The sequence below is a fragment of the Polypterus senegalus genome, chromosome 18, assembly GCF_016835505.1.
Source record: "Polypterus senegalus isolate Bchr_013 chromosome 18, ASM1683550v1, whole genome shotgun sequence".
NCBI lineage: Eukaryota > Metazoa > Chordata > Cladistia > Polypteriformes > Polypteridae > Polypterus > Polypterus senegalus.
In genome coordinates, this window is record NC_053171.1 from 25283417 (window position 1) to 25306521 (window position 23105).

Below are 23105 nucleotides of genomic sequence, written 5' to 3' on the forward strand. Positions count from 1 at the left end.
CTGTGTGTAAACATGATATCTCGAAAAAGCTTTGCCCTCGGTTAATAAGATTTTGTACACCTGCTTTATATCAAAAATCCTGTCAACTTTTGGGTCACTTCCAGCAACCAGAAGTGGTAGTTTAACTGAATACTTTCACAAAATTTCAAGTAAACAGTGACAGTTAGATTTTGTATCGATATTTATAATGATAAAAAGCAAACAGATATGACATTTGAGAAAAACTACACGACCGGAAGTAGTATTTTATTTAAACAACCATGCTAATTTTTTGTATCATGGAAATATAAATGTGTACATGATATTAAAAATTGTATTTAATATAATGCATATTCTTTCAACAACTATTATTCATTTTATTTTAATTTATACATCATCAGTTTAACAATCATGTGTAATTATTGAACATGCCATGTAACTATAATGATGTAATAGGAACAATAAGCTGCTACGTCCCCGTCGTGTTCCTGGTAATACATTTCATTTTACTGTTTTATTTCCGCCATCATTATCATAATGAAATGCAGCTAAATGCAGTTTTACCTATAACAATTTATTGCAACAAATATTATATAATACTAACACTTTTTCTATGTTTTTAGGTGACTCTAACTCTTTTTACTTTGCACATAATCGAGGTAATGCAGATATAATCATGAAAAAATTCCACCACCGTTTTTGACCTCCCTAAGTGCGAAAATATCCTTTTAATATAAACTTTGATTATAACTAGAGATAAATGATTATGTATCGATATTATCAATTAGTTATGATGAGAAACAAAGAGATATGATAATTGAGAAATATTGCACAACTGGAAGCCGTTCTCATGACCTTTTCCTCTATCTCAGTTTTCGAGAATGTCGAGGGGAGCACACTCTCGATTTTTTCATAAAGCCCTTCACCCTTTAATAAGATGATGGCAACATTTCATCTTCTAATACATGCACTGCACAACCCCATCGATGAGAAGAGCATCCTTAGACCATCCAGTTGGGATTAACCAGGTGAGACTAAACTGAAGGAGGTAGAGGGTGGAATGTTGAATCTGCTGCTTCCTTTCACATTCCTGAACAGTGACACCCCCACCTGTACGTGCGGGAACCTACTCATCCGTCTCCATAAATGATCCCTCAATCCACTCCACTTCTGTCTCAGGACAAGAGGTCAGCATTGTTATGCTCTCTTCTTTTGGTCTGTGCACTATTGTAGGTATCACTGGTGGTGCGCCCACTCAAGTGGATCTCATAAGAATAAATTGAGATGAATATTCACAACCTCAATTTTATCTTCTTTTGGAATTAATGAGGGGTTTCTCATTAAGTATCCCAAGATTGTTTCTTTCCTTTCTGCTTTTCAGAATGAATCAAAAGCAGTTTACATCATCAATCTTGACTTAAATATTTTTCCAATTTTAATTTCTTAAAAAAATGCAGTTAGTTGGAGTTTTTTTTACCAAATTACTATCACTTTTAGTTTTCTCTCACTTATTATGTTTTCTGGAATGCGCAATTTCTGTTGTTACAGTATGCACACAAACACACACAAACACATATGAGCGCAGGCACATGTCAATGTAACTCACTCTTGGGTGGCTGGTTATCTTTCATGCACTCGCCTTCGACGATTGACACATCATCAATTGCGATGTCACCCTCGATTCCCTCGCCGCGGACCCCTTCGAAGATCACCTGAAAACACAATAATTGAACATCAAGCACTCTGCCATGCTGTGGAGCTCAGCAACACACCTGATGACTGAAGGGCACACCCATAATGCACTTTGGGCAAAACAATGTGGAGCAGGGAGTCATTTCAAACGAGGCACAGAGGGAGTGTACTGAAGGTGTGAATTAGTCCTGTAAGCTGGTGACGTTAGCAGCCTTCTACTTAGAGCCAATGGGATTCACCTTTTATAAATTATCTCTTGTGCCCGATCCCCTATTTGTCATCAATCAGCCTTATATTTGTAGCTACAAATATCCAGGAGTCATTAACCACATCCCATCACATGTCTTTACAGTGTAAGGAGTGGGCTGGGAATTCACTCCAAACTCACTACAGGCCCAGCCCAACTTAATATAAATTATTTTGATTAATCCCGCATATTTATGGTAATTTTATAGATTTCTGGAGGTCTGCAAATGTGCCGAATCTTTCTATCTATCTATACATTTATACTTTCGGTTTCATCTTGGAAGTGTTGACATTTTATAACATTATGTTTTTATTATATACCTAATACAACTTTTTTTTTTTGACATGTGCCACCATTTTGTTGCCTGGTTGCCTTCATTTAGTGATGTGCTGATATGAGCTGTGATCTCAGAAGCTGCGATTTATGACGTCACTAGCAGAGCAGTATTACGTTACAACCAGGGATTATTTTGCTGGCTTGTGTTTATTTTTCTTTTGTTTTTCATATTTTTTTCTGTTAAATTTAAATTGTTAAATTTGTTAATGAGGTACTGTCTCTTTATCTATTGTACTTTGTGGGTGGAACCCTAGGAGGCAGGTCCACCCTATTGTTAATGCAGCTTTACAATAAGACAGCCAGAAAGAGAACCCAGTAGCGGTGCATTTAGTTTGTAAAGTTTCTTCTAACTATTGTTTCCTTCTGATATTCCTGTTTTTCTGTTCTTGGATTACTACTTTCATGTTCTGGATTGGACTTGGTTACCTTCAATTGCCTTTTTAGACATATCAATTTGCTATCTTTGTTAATATTTCTATTTTTTAAATAATCTCTTATCTTATATAGATTCTTTGTGAGACTTGACGGTTTCTGTCTCCCTTGTGAAACTTTTATAAAAATTGTGACTCTTATTATATTTTTGAGATTTAAAATCCAGCTCCAAATTTGCAGGCCTGTTTAGGCCGAAGCCTAGAGCTAGCAGCTGCAGGACTGGCTGGCTTGGGTAAGTCTCTTCTGGGCTAGCCACAGAGGGTCCTGACCTGCTTTGTGATCATTTTGGAAGCCTCTCAACCTCTTTTCACCATATTTGAGGTTCTTTCATACAATCAACAGTATGAAGGGTGGCATCGCAGTCCTCTCTCATTGTGCAAGATTGTGGATAAATACTTAAACGAAAGCCGAGTGGGTTCTCTAGTGTCGGACTTTTGAAGGCTTGAATTTCTGAAACATGTTTTTGAAATTGAATTTGAGATTAGATATTGTGATTTACTGCGGTGGGCTGTGCTGACTGGGATTGGCTCCAGCAGACGCCCGTGACCCTGTAGTTAGGATATAGCGAGTTGGATAATAGATAGATAGATAGATAGATAGATAGATAGATAGATAGATAAGGCCCTGCGGTGGGCTGGCGCCCTGCCCGGGGTTTGTTTTCTGCCTTGTGCCCTGTGCTGGCTGGAATTGGCTCCAGCAGACCCCTGTGACCCTGTAGTTGGGATATAGCGGGTTGGATAATGGATGGATGGATGGATGGATATTGGGATTTAATGAAAGATTAAAGAGTTATTAGGGTTTTGATCTTTGCAACAGTTAAAGATCTATAAATTTGTTTAGCGATTTGGATCTAGTGACAGATCTTCTGTCTTCTGGTTATGATCCTCAGCCGGACTTTCTGGTTTTTGCTTTCCTGGCCTCTTCCTTATTAAATTGTCTCCTCACCAGAAAACATATAATGGAAGGAATCAGGACAATGAAAGAGGGCTCTGGACTCTTTTTTTTTTTTGCTTCTAACCACTTGATACTTTTTAAGTATGTCTTGGTGTGTTTCTTGGATTTATGATATTCCAATTCTGGCTTGTGTTTTGCATACCTTGACTTGACATATTGCTGCTGTATTTCCAGTGAAGGCAAAATGTCAGGCCACAAAGGACAAATCTGAGAACTGGACCATAAGATGCAAAACAGAAGCAAACACACAGTGGTCTGAGCTAGAGATTTGAAAAATACTGAGAGTACCAAGCCCAAAATGTGAACCTAAACTCGTAGTTAATGAAACAAACAAAAATCCTTAAGCCCTTTACTGATATGAATTTCTAAACAAATTTCTGGATTTGGATCATCAGAATTAGTGCAAAGGTAATGTAAATTGCATTGTGGTGATGACATCACAAATTGGGCATGTAGTAACAGGATACCATTACTAACAAGACAACTGCAGCAATGCAGAAAAATCTAAAAGGTGCATGGCTGAAAATGATCCACAAAATGGCAGTGCAGTGACATCACAAAAGAAAGGTAATATCACCTTAAAAAGTGAAATAATGTCACAAATACATCTAGAGGTTCAAAACACAATCCCAACCATTGCTGACCTTTGCTAGTTTATGCTCCTCTTGCGATTAGGTCTTGCCCATAAAGATTTATTTCTCTAATTCTTCTCTAATTTTGACACTGGGCTTACTTCTGTTCATGTCTGCCACCACACCCTGGCTTGTCTTTCCCACATGATCAGACATTGCTTTATTTTCTGTTCTCACAGTCTAATTTTTTTTTTTTTTTGCGTTGGAAGCAGTGGCTGGACGGTTTTTAAGAAAGGAGAAAGGTCATAGAGCTCAGTGCACGCAAGTACGTGTAGTAAAACTAACTTTTAAAAGCAGGCAGTGACCAGACAGTAAGGTGATACAGGTTTTACTGCAGCTATCTAATGACGAATGAACAGCAGTGCAAAATGGGTGGAGATGGGGTCTTTAGAGAGTTAACATACCGTTACAGGGTGCCAGGTTGGCAAGGCAATCATAAAGATAAATGAGGTTGTGTGGCGTGTATACTAGAAGACAAATGATTTGACCAAATAACCACTTAAGGATAGCCATATGCATTTTTATGTAAGAAATAAGCTGGGCAGGCAGATGATAGGAGGAAAATCAGGACAAAGGTGAAATAGGTGGGCACCAGTTACACGCTTATATTTCATCTGGGAAGCAGGGACTGATGGGTAATACAGCATAGTTAAGTCACCATTAAAGGCAACAAATTTATTAATACAGTACAAAGAATCAATGATATACTAGAAGTGTTATGGCAGCTACACCAAAGACTAAAAGAGTTTCCCCAAAACTATTATGTTGCACCAAAGGCTTCCAGTGTGGAGCATAGAGGTTCATGCTGCAGCTTGAAAATGGTAGATGGCTACTAAGGATACCTGTTCCTCTACATAAACCATAGGTGCCCTGGGATGTACAGGCCACCAGAGGGTGCTCTTGGAGTTGAGACACTTCCCTTGAGCTTTTGAGTAGGAAGAAGAGTTGGGCAAGGCTTCAGCCTGGCAGGGAGAGGGCATGGTCAGAGCTTCAGAGAGAGAAAACAGACAGAAAGTTTGGAAGGTGAGCTGGGCTGGGGGTGTGCTAGAGATTTTTAGGTACTGATTTAATATATTTAGTCAGTGAGCTCAAGGATAAGCCACCCAAACTGTGTTATGGTGTCTGGAACTTTGTTCATTTTTTCCTGGGCTTAATAAAGATTTTCCTTTGGACCACTCACTGGATATGTTACAGCCAGGATTTTTTTTTTACCCTGACTTGCATATATTTGTTTTTTAATGTTATTTTTAAATGATTATTTTTCATGTCATTTCTGTTATGTTTGCCTATGATTTAGGTTATAGTGTTAGCCATTCCGAGTACTTTGTGGGTGGAGCCCCAGGAGGCGGGGCCACACTGACATCACTGCTGCTGGGTCCACCCTCTGGCTTTATATTCAGTCAAGAAAGACAGACTCAGCAATAAGTTTGATTTGAAGTTTTGTGTGAGTATTGTATTTCTTTTTATTCTGTGTTGGAATCTCTGTTTCTGGATCTCGTATTGCGGTTTGATTGCAGTCCTTTTTGCCTTTTTTATTTTGCTGAGGATTTCTGCTTTATTTTCTATACTTCTTAATCTCTCTTTATTTATAAAGATTCTAGTGAAGCTTGTCCCTATACAAGCCAGAGTTCACGTCCTCTCCCTTGTGAAACATTTTGATATATTCTGGAACCTTTTGTTGTATTTTGAACTTTTAACACCAGCTCCCCATTTTTGGGGCCTGCTTTGGTTGAGGCGACCAAGTGGGTATTTGGAGCATGGCTGAGTTTAGGTGGTCAATGAAGGTCCTGGCCAACTTTATGGATCTTTTAGAGGCTTCACATGCTTTGCAACCCCCACTATACAATTGTTTTGCTATTTGGCTTGTGCAATATAGAAGATTTAGAAGTGTGAATTTGTTCTTCAATTTTGTTTCCATACGATTTTGTGAACCTTTGTTTGTGGTCGTCACCTTGATTGCTATCACATGACAACAAGAAGCAAGCAATGTGTGATATTATCATGGCTACAGTATAAAAGTCAGGGTTGTGCTCTCCCAGGTTGTCCGAGATTGTGGATAATATCAGCTAATTCTTGTGGATTTCAGGATTATGGATTTCTGGCTGGTTGATTGTGTCTGTGATGTATGGTTAGGTACAGTTCTTGGTTTGAAGTTCTGTTTTTTATATTCTGCTTTGTATAAAGACTTTAACATTTTCTTGGTCCTTGGAATCCATCTCTATTCTGCCCCTTTTTCTTCAGGTAGAATAACCTGGTTAGTGCAGTCTGAAACCCAACAATGAGGCTAGGGTTGAATGCCAGTGCTTCTTGTTGTCCTATTCCATTTGATCTTTTCTGTTTCCCCATCAATAATACCTTTAATTTTGTTTTGACATATTTAATTCTGGGAAAAGGAGATGCAGTATAGAGGGGCTGCTCAATTCATATTATGCTCTCTTTAAAAGCAAAACCGGTGGTGTGAGGTGGGGGGGTCAGCACAGCTTCTCTCATTTTACGTTCCTCTCACTAGACACCTGAAATTAAGATTGCATACTAACTCACCACCATCTAACAGCTCTTGGGGCACCACTCAGTATTCGAGCAGCAACACCTCTTGAATTATCCTGTGTGATTCAGCCCCCTTTCGCTCGTTCCACTTGTGCTTATGAAGGTGCTGTCACTTTCTCTAAATGCCGCTCTAATCCATGGCTGCCTGGCAGGAGACAGGTGCTTTGATTCTCCTTGAGTGGAAAGTGTGACGCCGTCACTTAGCTGCCACTCTTTATGTCATTTTCTGATAGAGATTTGTGCCTGTTGGTTTTACCGCGGCTGCCAGCAATCAAAAGCATTCACTCAGAGAGAAGAATGAAGAATATTACAGCAGCCTGAGTACCCACTGAGACACAAAAACCAGGTGGATTCTGCCAAACAGCAAACTTCAAGGTGTCATGTTGTAAGGGTGCTATATTTTGAGATGATATCTGCTTTCAGTGTGTTATGATTTTACCACATTCTTGTATATTTGGTTGTTGTTATTTTTGTGGCTATAACATAATAGAAATTACGAGGTGAGAATAATAACCGGATTGGTAACAAAAAAAATATTTATTGCTGAATTACAGCGTTCTAAACATTGTCACCTTCTATATACTCCCCCTTCCGATCTCTACACCGCTCCTTACGTATCTTCTATTGATTGAAACAGTGCTGGAAGTCTTCTTGCTTGAGGCTCTTCAACAGGCTTGCCGTTTTTGTCTTCCACTTCATCCGTTGAAGAAAAATGTGTTTCCTTCAGGTCACTTTTGATTTTCGGGATCAAGTGAAAAAATCACAGGGAGCCAAATCGGGCGAATAGGGAGGATGATCGAGGACAGGAATGTTTGTGTCAGTCAAAAACTCCTCTACAGAAAAAGCATTGTGCGCGGGAGCGTTGTCTTGGTGAAGCACCCACCCACCTCTTGACCTGGGTGTTGAACCTCTTCCACATTTTCTTGTCCTTCCTTGAAACGTTTGTGCCACTCAAAAACTTGTGTATGAGATAAACTGTTATCACCGTACACTGTTTTTATCATTTCATAAGCTTCTGTGGCTGTTTTGTTCAATTTCGTTAGAAATTTGAATGTGATTCGCGGTTCAATTTTTTCACCCGACATTATAGCGGCAACTCATGTAGCAATTGTTGTGCAAATACTGATTGGGCTATTCGCAGGGTATATTTGAGAGGGCGTGTAGGAAAAGATATAGTTCTATGATTCACATTTGGTTGAGCACCAGACGGTTTTCCAGGAAAGCCCCAATCCCAGTCTGGTTATTTTTGTGTCTCACCTTGTATTTCTGTTATGTATTGAAATTGCCATGAGAACATTTTTGTTTTCATTTTGGACGCCACTATATAGAGCACCTGGAGTTTAGGATACACTCTTATGTTATTAGGGGATGGTTCTGAAAGTCATGAAAATCTAAAGTCTGACATTTCTCGATCATGCATTTTCACGCTGTACAACATCCAGAAGATCAGACCTTATCTGACGGTGGGTGTATGCAGCAAAACTTCTGGTCCAGGCTTTGGTCTTGTCGCGTCTGGACTAAAGCAACTCACTCCTGGCAGGAGTACCCACATGTGCTATCAAGCCACAGGAGATGGTCCAGAATGCAGCAGCCTGGCTTGTTTTTAACCAGCTGAGGTGGGCACATGTCACTCCTCTCTTCGGGTCGCTCCATTTGCTCCCTGTAGCTGCACACATTAAGTTCAAATCCCCTGATGCTGGCCTACAGAATAGTCAATGGGTTAGCACCTGAGTATATGGAGACACTGGTGCGGTGCCCACTCAAGTCTGCCAGTGAACAGTGTCTGGTGATGCCAGCTCTGTGTGTTATCAAGTATCAGTCCAGACTCGTTTCTTGTGTAGTTCCCACCTTGTGGAATGAGCTGCCCACCCTCAATGATTTTAAGAATCAACTGAAGACCCATATCTTCTGTGAATGTCAGTCTAACTGATAGAGGAATATTTTGCTCTGTGATCCTTTCATATTGTTAGTTTATTTGTTTTTTAAGTTTAATTGTTTAGTCAATTGTTAATCTAGTTAACAGTGACAATGACAACAAAGATCTATCTATCTATCTATCTATCTATCTATCTATCTATCTATCTATCTATCTAATAGTGCCTTTCTTATCTATCTATCTATCTATCTATCTATCTATCTATCTATCTATCTATCTATCTATCTATCTATCTATCTATCTATCTATCTATGATTGTAAATTATTAGTTATCACATCTTTTCACTTGTGGCAATCAACTTTTGTCCCCAGTCCTATTATACTTGCTGAACAAACAGGCCCCAGCCTAATGTTACTTGATTACATTTACCTCTTTTGTAAGTCGCTTTGGATAAAAGCGTCTGCCAAGCCTCTAAATGTAAATGTAAAGTCCACAACAGCAAGGAGCTCTCATTGTGTAAAATTGTCGGCACGCTCTCTGTAAGGTCTTGTGCATTTTTGGTTTAGTTTTTATGAAACAAGTCACTACAGGTGAGGTCAGTGTGGTAGTTAAAAATCTGCTTGCTGGCAAGGACCCAGGAGTAGGTGATATTCACCCAGAATTCCTGAAGCCTCTGGATGTTGTTGGGCTGTTTTGGCTGACAAGGCATTTTAGCATTGTGTGGAAGTGCAGGGACTGTGTCTCGAGATACTGGGGTTGTGGTCCCCATTTTTAAAGAGGTGTACTTCAGCTTTAGGGAGATCACACTACTCAGCCTCCCTGGGAAGGCCTATGCCAAGGTACTAGAATGGAGGGTCCATCTAGCAATCAAACCTCAGATTCAAGAGGAACAATGTGGATTTCTTCCCAGTCTCAGAACACTGGACCAGCTCTTTACTCTCATGAGAACTCTGGAGGGTTCATGGAAGTATAACCCAACCAGTCTACATGTGTTTTGTGGACTTGGAAAAGGCATACAACCGTGTCCTTTGAGGTGTCCTGTTGAGGGTGCTTTGGGAACCTGCCCTTGAGAGTTATTTATTCCCTGCAAAATCAGAACAAGAGCTTGGTTCACATTACCAGCCCGGTATGCACTTTGTCACAGATCCCGTTCGTAATTTTTATGGGTAAAATTTCAAGGTGCAGCTAAGTAATGCAGGAGATCCACCTCTGTGACCTCAGTACTGCACCTCTGCTTTTTGCAGATGATGTGGTCCTGTTGGCGTCATTGAGTGGTGACCTCAAGTACACACTGGGCAGGTTTGTGGGATGAGGATCAGCACTTCTACGTCTGAGGTCATGGCTCTCAAACAGAAAAGGGTGGAGTGCCCTCTCTAGGTTGGGCAGGAAGTGCTACTGTATATGGAAGAGTTTTAAGTATCTCAGGGTTACGAGTGAGGGAAGAAGAGAGCAGGAGATCAACAGATGGATCGGAGCAGCGTACGCAGTTATGTGGATGTTGTACCACCCAGTTGTGGTGAAGAGAGAGTTTTTCATATATTGATTGATTATATTCCTATCCTCACCTATGGCCACGAGCTTTGGGTATGACAGAAAGGAAAAGATTCACCGACACAAGCAGCTGAAATGAGTGTCCTTCACAGGGTGTCTGGGCTCGTCATTAGAAACAGGGTAAGGAGCGCCAACATTTTGGAAGATTTCAAAGTAGAGTCGATTCTCCTCTGCATTGAAAAGGGCCAAATAAGGTGGTTCAGATATCACATTAGTTTTCCTTCTGGATTCCTCCCTGTGGAGACATTTTGGACAAGTCCAGTCAGGAGGAGACCTCAGGGCAGACCCAGAACGCACTGGAGTCATTATATCTCTCAGCTGGGACACCTCAGTTTCCCTTGGAGGAAGGTGCAGAGAAATGGGAAGCCTGGGCATCTTTGCTTAAGACTGCTGTCAGCACAACCCAGACCTGGATTAATAGCAGAAGATGAATGGATGGATGGAAAATAATTAAACGACTGTGTTTCCAGTTTGGACTTTGGGTTACGTTTTGGTTTACTTGAAAGACAGGATTAGTTCAGTGTTGTCAACGTGGCGATTTTCTCACTACATCTAGCGACTTTTCAGACTCCATTTGATGACCTTATTTTAAAAAAGAGCCTAGCGACAAATCTAGCAACATTTTCAGTTGACATAAGTGACTTTTCTTTCTTGAAGTCACTGATGACAGTTCATGTAACAAATGATTGCCATGCAGACAGTAGACACGTTAAACCATGTTTGAACAGGGCAGTGTCTGGAAAATTTAGAGATCCAATTGGTGAAAGAAATCCAGTTCAGATCCAATAGCTAACAAACAAAGGCAGACCTTGACACATTTATATTCAAATCGCCCTGTCTCACAATCCACACGACACAGGAAATAATGATCTTGTTTATGCTCCCATATGGAGGGATGGGCACTCTGGACTGTGACACTTAAGATCAGCCATCGTTGCAAGCAGACAGAAAAACAACACAGAAGCGTAGAGACCCATTCAATACATCATTTTAACAGCAAACGCCTTGCACCTCAAGTATAGCGCTTGGTAAACGAATGATCTCTAGTACCTTTTTAGAAAAATAAGCTTAATGTCAGTCTGCGCCGACAGCTACGATGAATGGGGCGGAGCCTAAAGAGTTAATATGGATATGCAAATGAGGTATTTACATCATCCAGCGACTTCTGGTGACTTTTTAAGCATGCGTTAGCGACTTTCCATTGAAAGTGGATTGATTTTGAGGTTTTGACTTGGACATGTTTACTTACTTACGCTTTATCTTCCAACCTTTCTTTCTCTGCTTTTGTGGCCTGCCACTTTTCTACATCCTGGTGCTATATAGGGTGTGGAGGTTATGAGAAAACTGTTTCTGCAGATTCCCCTATTTGGAGACGGGACTGTTCTTTCATTAACTTTCTAATCTGGAAGGATGGTAGATAACAACCTACCTGTACATTATTACCAACAGGGGGTTCTACTGGGTGAAATTACTCCTCATGAATTAGGACAGTAACGACTGTGGGTAACATACTGCAAATTCCCCATAGCACTAAGGAGCGGTATACAATCCCCCATGGCCAAGGCTGGCTTAAGACTTCCACAGGCCACTGGGTGATTTACTGAATGGAGCTTCCTAACTTAGACTTGATCTCATTTTTGACAATTCATTTCAGCATGTGGAAAACCAGGTGGATCATTCAGCATGGTTGTGCGCACTCTTGATTTTGTTGTACGGACACTGGATCGCTTCATTCTACTCTACATAGAGTTGTTTCCTTCAGCGGTTACCCAGCACGAATTTAAGCCCCTTACTCTAACTACAGTGTTATTCTACATGGGTGTACCCAGATACCCAGCTGCCACTTAAACTTGGGACTGAAGCACTCTACTCTGAAAAGTGTGGTTTCATTTCTCAAGTATATATAGGTACCTAGCTGGCATATGATAATGGCTCATAGGGCACAACTCCTCTACTCTAACTAGAATATTATCTACATGGGTGTACCCAGCTGACACCTTAAACTGGGCATTGCTCAAAAGATATAAGCCCTCTATTCTGTCTACTAGTTATTCTAAAGTTGAATATCATTGTACCCAGCTGGCACCTAAAAGTGCTCAGGCCAATGCAGACTTCTCACCTGGAATGATGTGCTGGGCTGAATATTCATGCTCGCTTGCCTCCAGTGCTGTCCCTGGCTTCCTCTCATTGACCATACAGGGTTTCCAGATGTCGTCTGCCCTTTTAACTTCAAGTACACGTTTAGAACACCTGAAATGAAAGAAGAGCTGGTGAGTGTTGAGAGAAAGAGAGAAACTGGCTCGCGTCATTAGAGTCAGTGGAAGGCAGCTAGCGAGGCCATCATTAGGGATGACAGGTGAGCCTCAGGGGAGGCACCTCATGGGATCAGGCTGCCCTCAAGCTAATTCAAAGTGAGCAGCTGCTCTCTGGAGCAGAACTGGAGACAATCCGAAAAGACCCGACGTCTAAGATGACCCGGGGTTCACAGATTGGGAAAGACAGGAGCAGAAACGGAAAAAAGGCAAGCAGGCAGGCAGGCGAACGACCTCAGAGCTTCAAAGATAAAGAGAAGGGGAACAAGGGTCTGGGACAAAGCAAGTGAGACACGTCCTATGGGACATGGAAGAGGAGCTCACAGGGGACTGGAAAGACCGACAGACCCAGAGGAGATGAAAGGAAATTCAAACTTAAAATAACTTGACTGTCATGGCAATCAGCTTTAACAATATAATAAACAATAAGTGTGACATAAAATGAGAAGGGCGTCTCGCAGGGGAGGTGGAGGAGGACAAGGAGGCCTCTCTATAAAGCACAGGGTGCCTACAGGACCCACACGCTCACACTGGGATGGGCAGAGATAAATAAGAGAGACAGACTGACACACATAGGCAGATACTGAGTGGAGGACGGACAGACAGACCAACACATAAACCTTTTTTGGCCTTGGGACCCATAAATATGTAGCTCTGTTCAGCAATAATCCTTTATTAGTGGTAATTATAATGTAAACTTGCCAGCATTTTCCCAAGAATGACACACATTAACAAATAACAGTAGACACATATTCAGCATTTATATACTGTACATAATGAAAGACGCATAGCACTCATCCCAAAATAACCCAATGCTTGGGTGTTTAATACGGACTCAAATTTAGCATCCATTTGTCTTTTTAATGGGTAACCTGGACTTGCCTGATTTTTACAAGTTTGTCGATAGGAGGAGGATGTTTGAAGTTGGCTGGCGGCTGACTCGTTAAAAATTGGGACGCGCACATCTACAGCACGAGGCAAGACGGGCTTTTCTGAAATGGCGTGCGCTTTCCTATATTTGTCAGTTTGATGTGCATCAAGATGATTCCCCCGAGTGTCAGCTGGCCCACTATGCACACATGCTAGGATTTTTTTATGAAGCCTCAAGTGTTCCTTTGTTTCTGAAAGTCTTTAGAGTTTGGTAGGCTTCATGTGGACAGATAATGCACAACGGCCATTGCTTCCAACGTATTTATGGCATAAGCAAACCTATACCTCAGTAAATCTGAGTTGGATTTTCTTTAACCAGCGTTTTGGGATGAATCTTGTGAGGTTCTTATCGAATTGAAAAGAGTTTAGTGTAGGCGATAATACTAAGCATTTGAGGGATTTGTCCTCGATCATTGGCTTTCTTAATGAAGCGTGCAGTGTGGTGTATAACAGGGTGTCATCTACTCATAAACGGACTTATGTCCGTCATTTCAGTTCCCCAGTAGGCAAGAGCAAAGTATCCCTTTGACTGGATTCAGACCTCAAATCTGCAATCAGTAGCCCCCTAAAATAGTAAAACAATTAGACATATATAAATGAAAGACCTGCGTGTGTGTGCGTGTGTATGGAGCAGTCCGATCTGCTCATGCTCAACCACAGTAACTAGATGGCACAGGCATGCACTCTTACATTTTTTCAGTGCTCGCATGCACCTCACTTCTCACTACTAAAGACCCGTGTGCAGCAAACGCCGCCACGTAACAACGACGTCCTACTAAAGACACAGATGAAGAGACGCAACAGCGAAATGAAACAATCTCCATGGCTCAACAACATGCAAGTGAAACACCTCAGCAATGGAGGGTAAGGCTTGACGTTTTCACCAAACACATTGTCTATCTGAAGGTATTTTCTTGAGACAAAGATGAACAGGACTCGTATGCCAGCGATACGGCTACGGTATGGTATCACCAGTGTCTTCTTACAAAGCTAGTGGGGCAGCGAGCACAGGTGGGTCCACGTCCTCTGCGCTGGGTAATTCTTATGAGTTAGCTGACACCTCTCCAAGTTCACAAATACAGTAAAGCTGCTGGGGAGTCTTTGGGTTGTTTTTCTGTCTCTGAAAACCACATGCAGCTTGTGGCTGATATAATTGTTTACTTAACTCTTTCAATGATGATGTCGACTTTTGTCAAAAGGAGGAGTTGACAATGGTAATCGACTGTAAACTGTGACAAAACCAACCGTTATGTTTTAGTTGAACTCTCGTTGCTAGAAGGAAAGTGTTGATTGAGATTTCCTTCACTCCCGTGAATAGCAAGGTGCAAGCAACGGCAAAAATGGCACTGACATCTGGCGAGAGATCAAAGCGAATGCGTAAAGCAAAACACCCCGTGGACGACGTTTTGCCTATTATCTCTGAACTGGACTATGACTTGTCGGACTCAGATTTTGATACAAGTGATCGAAAATGACTGTGAGGTTCCCGCTTCAGCTAAATGGTCCCCAGCTAATCGTTATACTGACACTGTTCGGCAGGAAGGACTGCCACTTAACAATGATAACAGGTAGAAACCAGATTGCAGTGCACTGGAACTCCCAGCCATGCAAAGACAGCCTGGCAGCAAGCCTGCCACATATTCTTGGCAAACTGGTAGCCACAGCATACAGCAACAGATGTTTTATGTTAGTTTCTGTGTGAAACCATTGCTTTTCAGAAAACTATGTTTTCTGGAAAAAATATTCAGCCCTCAAAAAGTTAAGATGGCGACACATCTAGGGCCACATTTGGATCCCGACCCATGGTTTGAGAAATACTGACAGAAAGGTGAGCATGCAAACAGACAGAATTTAGCAAATGCAGGGAGATAGATGGATAATGACAAAGGGATGGACAGACAGACCCACACATACAAATAGAGGCTGCAAGGAGGTTGGACAGACAGACAGACTGACACATAAACAGAAAGGTGAACAGGCCAACTGTCAGACACTAACAAATGTAAAGAGACACTGGCAGACAGACAACGACAAATGGACAAACAGACAGACTGGTAGGCAGATACTAAGAGGTGGATGGACAGACAGACTAAAACATAAACTGATAACATATTTATAAGGTGGACAGGCAAACTGGCAGATATCAGCAAATGCAGAGTGACAGATTGACAGACACAGAAAGATGGACACTGACACCTGGATAGACAAACAGACAGACAAGGCGCTGTCGGGTAAAAAGAGAGACTGACATACACAGGTAGGCACTGGCAGGTGGACTGACACACAGAGAGGCAGCCAGACACTAAAAGGTTGGACAGACTAACAAGCACAGATAAATCGACAAACAGACCATAACAGATGGACAGACTGGCACTGCCAGCTGAACAGAGTGACTGACATAAGCAGACACTGGTAGGCAGACAGACAGGCGTTTACAAGGTGCACACAGGTGGACAAACAGACTGATACATAAAGAGACAATAAAAAGCTGGACAGGCAGAGTGACAGATGTTAACAAGACTGCTACACGTGTACGCATAGGATTTGGGCTTTGGTAACGGTAATTACCCGCCAGGCTAGAGGTTGGCGCTATTTTCTAATGCTGTCTCTTCTCCTCACTCTGCACAACAGAAGATTGCCAGCCACTCCATTGCTAACATCCCTTCCATTGTCTGTCCAACTGGCCCCACCTCTTCCTGTCACATGACCACTTAACCTGGAAACTGGCCACCCATTCCTAGTTCGCTAGAAAACTCCTGCCTGAGAAGCCGTCTCTGCAATTGTTGCATGTTTTTTGTTATTTTTCTCATCTAATTATACGGGGTCACCACGGTGGTGCCCCAACTCTTTATCTTTGCCAGTTTCTTCTTTTACAATTTATGGATGGACAGACAGGCAGGCAAAGATACAGACAGACAGACATGGAAAAGATGAATAGACAAATTGTTAATTATTGATAGGCACACATGGACAAGTAGACAGATAGACAATGACAGAGAAACAGCTGCCGATATGTGGATAGACAAACTGACACACACTGACAGGGAGACAGACACGGAGTAGGGTGGACAGACCGACACGAATACACAAACTGAAGCACACTGACTATCTGATACACGTAAACAGACAATGACAGAGAGACGTCAGCAAGTGCAAATCAAGAATGGCACATATAAACAGGCAGTCACACACTGAGAAGATGGACAGACCCAGATAAGATGACAATGACAGCCACCCAAACATCCAGACTGACAGGAGACAGTGACAAATGACCAAAAGCTGAGGCAGACTCTCACTGCCCGGTAGAAAAAAGAAACCAACAGACACAGAGACAAATTTGGACCCTCGCAGGATCCAAATGTCAAACCCTCATGGAATTTTGGCACTTTGGTGCTTCGCTGGATTGGTTAGTAGGTATTTGATTCTCTACAGAGGGACATTTTGGTTTTATTCTTTCTGTTGACGGCTGGTCCTGGCCTACTGTGTTCACCTTCTGAAGCGGTCATTCACTCTGTGACAGACTCTGATATCATCAACTTCCATTGAAAGACAGCCAAAGAGCATAACGGACAGCAGGTAGCAACGTGTGACGGCAAAAGCACAAATGTAAACCACAAAAGGGGGGGACGTCAAAACACAAAAGGCGGGCAAAGCACAAGCAAAGGTAAAAAAAAACACAAGCCATAAAAGCAAACCTCAGAATGACCAGTAAACCCAACCCTAGACTGCTGACCACCTCTATCATGTGACAGCAGCAGAGGATGATGGGTTGGGATGAGCCAAGGATCCACTCAGATAGAGATGAGCTGACTCCAATGACACACATACAGTTAGAAAATCACACATGGGCAGCCAGACAGATAGGCATACAGACTTACAGACAAACAGACTTTCATGAATGGGTGCCCGGGCTGACTGGCATGAGCAACTGGAGAGAAAAACTGAGAGCAAAGCAGAAAAGACAAACATACGTATAGACAAACGGACAGACTCAGTGGCCGGCTCTGCCTCACTTTATGCTATGGAGGCTCTGAGCAGGTGTGCCAATGTTTACTGGCATGCATGCCTGCATGTGTGGAAGCAGAGTGCCCACCCAGGAGACTTCAGGACCTACATGACAGCACTGGAGACAGACACTTACTGTTTTATTGATCAGTTGATTGAAAGCGGGGCATTTAACTGACAGGATAACAGTCGGACCAAACAGACATGGGCACAGTGAACTTAAGAACATAAGAAATTTGACAAGCGAGAAGGAGGCCATTCAGTCCATCAAAACTGGCTGTTCAGCTAATAGCTACACTGGCCCAATATCTCATCCACAAAGGTTTTTATGTCGCGGCAGTTTGTTCCTGATTTTCACAACTCTTGGAGTAAAGATGTGCCTCCTGGCTTCATTTTTAAATACACTTCCCCTTAATTTTCACTGATGTCCTCGAGTACGTGATGGACCCTTAAGCTGAAAGTGCCTACTTTGCCTTAGATTCGTGTAACAGATTCATTGGCCTGCTTTATATTTTTCACTGGGCATTGTCACAGGACATTAGGGTGAGAAGCCTAGGAGAGTGACGGGCAAACATGGAGCTACAGTAGCCCCATTGTTCAAGGGTAAGGAGGTCAATAAGTGGCACATTTCCTCAAGTCAGGTGTCCTGTTAGAATCAATGAAATACGCAACATTGACCTCACAATCTGCAGTTTAGTAATCAATGGCTAACACATTGTTGGAAGAGACGATCAAAAGATTAAAAAACAAAAACACAACCAACAGGAAGGAGACGCACTTTCAGAGAGATAACCATTTGTGCTTAGCAAGTTCATTTTAAAGAAGGTCAAAAGGGCTTCCCGAGACAAATGAACATGTCTCAAGGGATTGGAGCAGGAGGTCCACACAACCCGCCTCTAGGGGGCGCAGAGCAGGCAGAAGATTACACCGCAGCTGTGGCAGCGAGCAGCTCCCCGGAGAGAACAATTAACCGTGAAACTCCGACAGCAGCGGCGTAAACAAGCTGTCACTCCAGGAACACTTCCACAGAAATTAATCCAAATCACGGCAACATGTGCTTCATTAATTGATTAATTGAATCCAAATCAACGGAATTGGAGTCAAAGCTGCAGAACAAATGCAGTCAAGATGCAACAAAAAAAATAAGGAAAAAGAAGGTCAACCTTTAAGTCTGTGAGTCCCCAGAGTGTCGAATTATTATGGAGTGCCTCTCACACCCTCCCGGATGGCACACCATTCCCTGGGGGGTCTCAGCCGGCTCTTCCTCATACTAACGCACAAACACACACGTCTCGGACTGTGGAGTTTTGCAGACCAACACGATCACCATACATTAATCTCTGACAACACACCGTCCCGCACTTTAAGGGTCACTTTGCTGAGTTATTAAAAGCTGAGGAGGTACAGTATATAATGTTGATGTGAGCAGGTCCAACTTTGTACACTCCAACAGGGAATGTGTGCAGGGGGAAGGTGAGCAGGACCTGCTAAAGGGCATACATGAAGATGTCTGTGTGAGGGGGAGTATGGCAACAATAATAAATAGAGAAGCATGTACAGCGTAAGCATAGGTGCAGATAAATATATTTGTGCGTCTGTGTCTAAATGTGTGAGAAGGTGTGTGTTTACCTGAAGGTATTGTATACACCAACACCCTCCACAAGTGTGCATAAGTATATGTGTGTATATCTGTCTGTTTGTGAGAATGCATTGTGGTGTATGGCCGGCTGTTCATCCCGGTCAATACCCCCAAGCCGCCAGGTGGAGCCCTCCCTGCAGTATAGAGTTTCCCCGAAGACCAGCAGGGCATCATGGACATTGGAGTCTTTATGCACATCCCTGCTGGATACCATGGGGGCCACTAGGAGACGCTGCAGGGAGGAACGATGTTTATTTGCCATACGGCCTTGAAGTACGTCTGAGAAACATGGACAAGAGGAATGACGTGCTTCCGGGGTGAAGAAAAGGACTTTTGATCCGACCTGGAAGTGATAAGAGTCACATGGACTGGGGATTGGAACACTTCCGGGTCAGGGAATATTAAAGGACTGTGGGAGCTCCCAGACGGCGAGCTGAGCTGGGTGGAAGGGTGGCAACGCGCCTGGGAGTGGAGGAATTGTTTATTGTATTGTGATTATTGATTGGTTTAATGAGTATTGTGGAGAGGAGGGTGCTTTGTGCACTGTGCAGAATAAATACAGTCTACATTTGGACTTTTATCTGGTGTCTGGCGTTTTGGACAAGGGTTCAAGGGAGTGATAGCGCCCCCAATCTGTCACAGCATGTGCTTGGGTGGAGGTATGAAGGAGAACATCTCTATGTGTATATGAATATGACCACCATGTCCGTGAGACTGTAAGGAACTGTCTGCATCAAGGTGTGAGTACACATTTAAGCGTATGTGTGAAGGCATTCACAAACATATGTGCGTGTGTTCACGTTTACATGTTAGTCAATCTGTGTCTGTAGTATTCATGGGTGGAGGTATTTACTGATTAATGTGTGTGCCTATGCATCTGGTGGTCAAATAAGGAATTGCACGTCAATCCTGGAAAATCTTGGGGTGTCAAGCCGGTCATCCCCATTTAATTCCAACAAAATATCTGAAAAAGTCAACAAAACATAGGACCGGCAATACAATGAAGTTTTCCAACATAAGGCTACGTAGGGGTTGTACTGCAAAGAAAGGAACTCCGTGCTGCGGTAAGATCAGTGAAAGAGTGAGCAACCTCCTTCTGGCAGCGGCGGGATTTATAGGTCAGGGACCAGAAGGGGAGGAGTCAGCTGCCCTCAGTGGGTGTCTGCTATGGAGGGAACATCCATCCATCCATTTTCCAACCCGCTGTATCTAAACACAGGGTCACAGGGGTCTGCTGGAGCCAATCCCAGCCAACACAGGGCACAAGGCAGGAACCAATCCCAGGCAGGGTGCCAACCTACCGCAGCACACACACAAACACACCAAGCACACACTAGGGCCAATTTAGAATCATCAATCCACCTAGCCTGCATGTCTTTGGACTGTGGGAGGAAACCCACGCAGACACGGGGAGAACATGCAAACTCCACGCAGGGAGGACCCGGGAAGTGAACCTGGGTCTCCTAACTGCGAGGCAGCAGCGCTACCACTGCGCCACCGTGCCGCCCGGAGGGAACAAGGGAAGAGAAGTTTAGCGCCAGCGCCCCAAATCGACCTGGTAGTACATACATCAGATGAGCCTGGAGAGTGGTCCACAATCTATATGTGAAAATGTGGGTACTGTACATGTATGTTTAAGAGTTTGTGTAAATACTGTGTAATCTATATGTATGTTGTGTCGTGTCATGTCATGTCATTCTCTGACCAGGGTTGTAGGGGACTCACAATATATATATTGTGGTGTATGGCCGGGGCCTTCATGATGGAAGGACTAGGGGAGGGAGCATATCCAGAGTGTTACCTCCACCGGAGCGCTAGGTGGCAGCCCCCCTGGGTTGCAGCAGTGCTTTGAACTCCCACAGGGCTTCATAGGAGCTGGATTGTGATACAGCCCTGTAGGGTTCTGTGGGCACCGCCAGGGAGTGCTGCAGGTGCTGCTGAGCCCTTTGGTGTAACTCTTCCACCACACCAGGAAGTGCTGCCGGAAGCAAGTTAACGAGTACCTGGAGCACTTCCAGGTGCCTTATAAAAGAAGCCAGCAGCCACTATCCGGGGAGCCAGAATCGGGAGGAGGTAGACGAAGTTTGCAAAGAGGAGTGGAGGAAACAGAAAAAGAAAAAAAAGCAGAGTTATGTGTGAAATGTGCTATACTCGTGGGAAACAGGGGAAGGCTTTCCCATAAGGGAAAAATAAAAAACGTGTCTGCTTAACTTGTGTCCTGCGTCTGTCGGCAGGAGCACCCTGTGCAGGCCACTATATATATATGGATAATGTGGGGAGGCTCGGTGTATTCAGGGCAGTTCTTCCCCCAGTATGGTAGATGGCAGTGCTCCACTGGCATGGACCCAGTAATGCTGCCAGCAGGGAGGGATGGGAATCGTAGCTCCGAAGAACAGCCCTGTTGGGGTTCCTGGGTGCTGCCAGGGGGTGCTGCAGGTTAGAGGGACTCTCAGCTAGAGGGGCTTCCTTCTGACCTGGAAGTGCTTCTGTTGTGCTAAGCCCTGTGGTACCAGAGGTACTCCTGGGACTGACATACAGTAAAATCGAGCCGTTCAGCCTCCTCTGGTGAGTCAAAGTCAGGAAGCAGAAGGCAAAGCTCACCTTGAGGAGGAGGAAAAGAAGGAGGATTGTATATTGAAAGGCTGTGGAGTGACCTGTAATAGGTATTTTGTGAAAATAAAACCATTTATATTGTACCTGGGACTGTTCAGTGTGGCGTATCTGGGGTTTTGGGAGTCTGTGGCACCTCCTGTCTTTTACAATGTATTGTCAGACATGTGTGCTTAGTGGATGTCTGCAGGGCTCTGAAATAAACTGTAATACCACTCTGATACGTGAGGTGGTGCTGAGACTCCTCGCTCTTGAGACTGTGCTGGGTGACACAGCACACCTTCTTAGGACGTCACGTAGAGTGTGCCATCCTGGAGGAGCTGGACTACATCCTGGACTACCTGAATGGGCTGCAGGTACCACCTCGTGCTACCAGTAGTGACAAGGACACTAGCAAAACGCAAAACTAGAGAAGGATCAGTCAGGAGCAACTGTCTGTGGCCACCACCAAAACTGTTCCCCTTTTGGGGGGTGTCTTGCTGTTGCCTCTCCAGTGTACCTGTTGTCACTTTCATTTGCATCAAAGCAGGTTGATTCACAATCGCTTTGGCTTCCTAACTGGACAGTGTGTTATACCGGTGGCATACAGCTCCCCAAACTTGGACACAGACAGGCACAGAGACACACGTCCAAAAGCAACACACAGTTTATTTCCTCAATGGGCATCTCTATTCCCTGCTCCCCACTACAGATCACAGTACAGAATTACCCACAGTAATAATGCTCAGTCCCGTGTCTCTCTTTCTTTTCTCCTCCTTTCTTTCTCTCTTTCCTCTGTCGTCTCCACTACTCTCCCTGCAAGCTTGGTCCTCCACCTTCCGACTCTGGCTCTCCGAACAGAGTGAGGCATCTCTTTTATAGTGCGCCTGTTTTATAGTGCACACTTCCGGGTGTGGCGGTAGTGCTGCAAAGGCACCCTGAACTGTCCAGACGCCCCCTGGCAGTGATTGCCCTTTCGTGTTCCGGGGGGAGGTATTGCCCTGAATATGTCCTTTCCCCAGGTCCTTCCATCACAGAGGCATCTCGGCCTGGCAAGGGCCCCGGCCGTCCGCCACAACAGATTGATATCCCTGAAGCTTCACTGACTTGGGGTTAGACTGGGATGATTAAGAGTTCCCTTCACTTTTTGAGCAGTATATATGTGTGGTGTTGTCATGCTAGGGTCCTAGGGAGACGCTGTCAGACTCTTTATTATGTAGACCCTAACAGAATACTCCAATATTTCACCAAAGTGCAAATCTGTGAAGTGAGATGCTTCGTGGTGCGAGTCCACAGTGACACAATGTGTATGACAGTGTCCTCAGTATTAGTATGACTTGTAGGCCTGTGTGTCTGTATGCCTATTTCTATTTGTGTGTTCCT

At 43.5% G+C, this 23105-nt stretch overlaps 1 protein-coding gene across 3 annotated transcripts in view; it reads right to left on the reverse strand.

Moving 5' to 3' along the window:
• Nucleotides 1-23105, reverse strand: part of mdga2a (MAM domain containing glycosylphosphatidylinositol anchor 2a) — a 348884-nt gene that overhangs the window by 4572 nt on the left and 321207 nt on the right. For all 3 annotated transcript variants that reach the window (XM_039741007.1, XM_039741008.1, XM_039741006.1), the window contains 2 exons: nucleotides 12367-12497; nucleotides 1586-1691 (listed from right to left, as the gene is read on the reverse strand). In XM_039741007.1, coding sequence (XP_039596941.1) covers nucleotides 1586-1691; nucleotides 12367-12497 — 237 coding nt within the window. The remainder of the gene's footprint in view (nucleotides 1-1585; nucleotides 1692-12366; nucleotides 12498-23105) is intronic.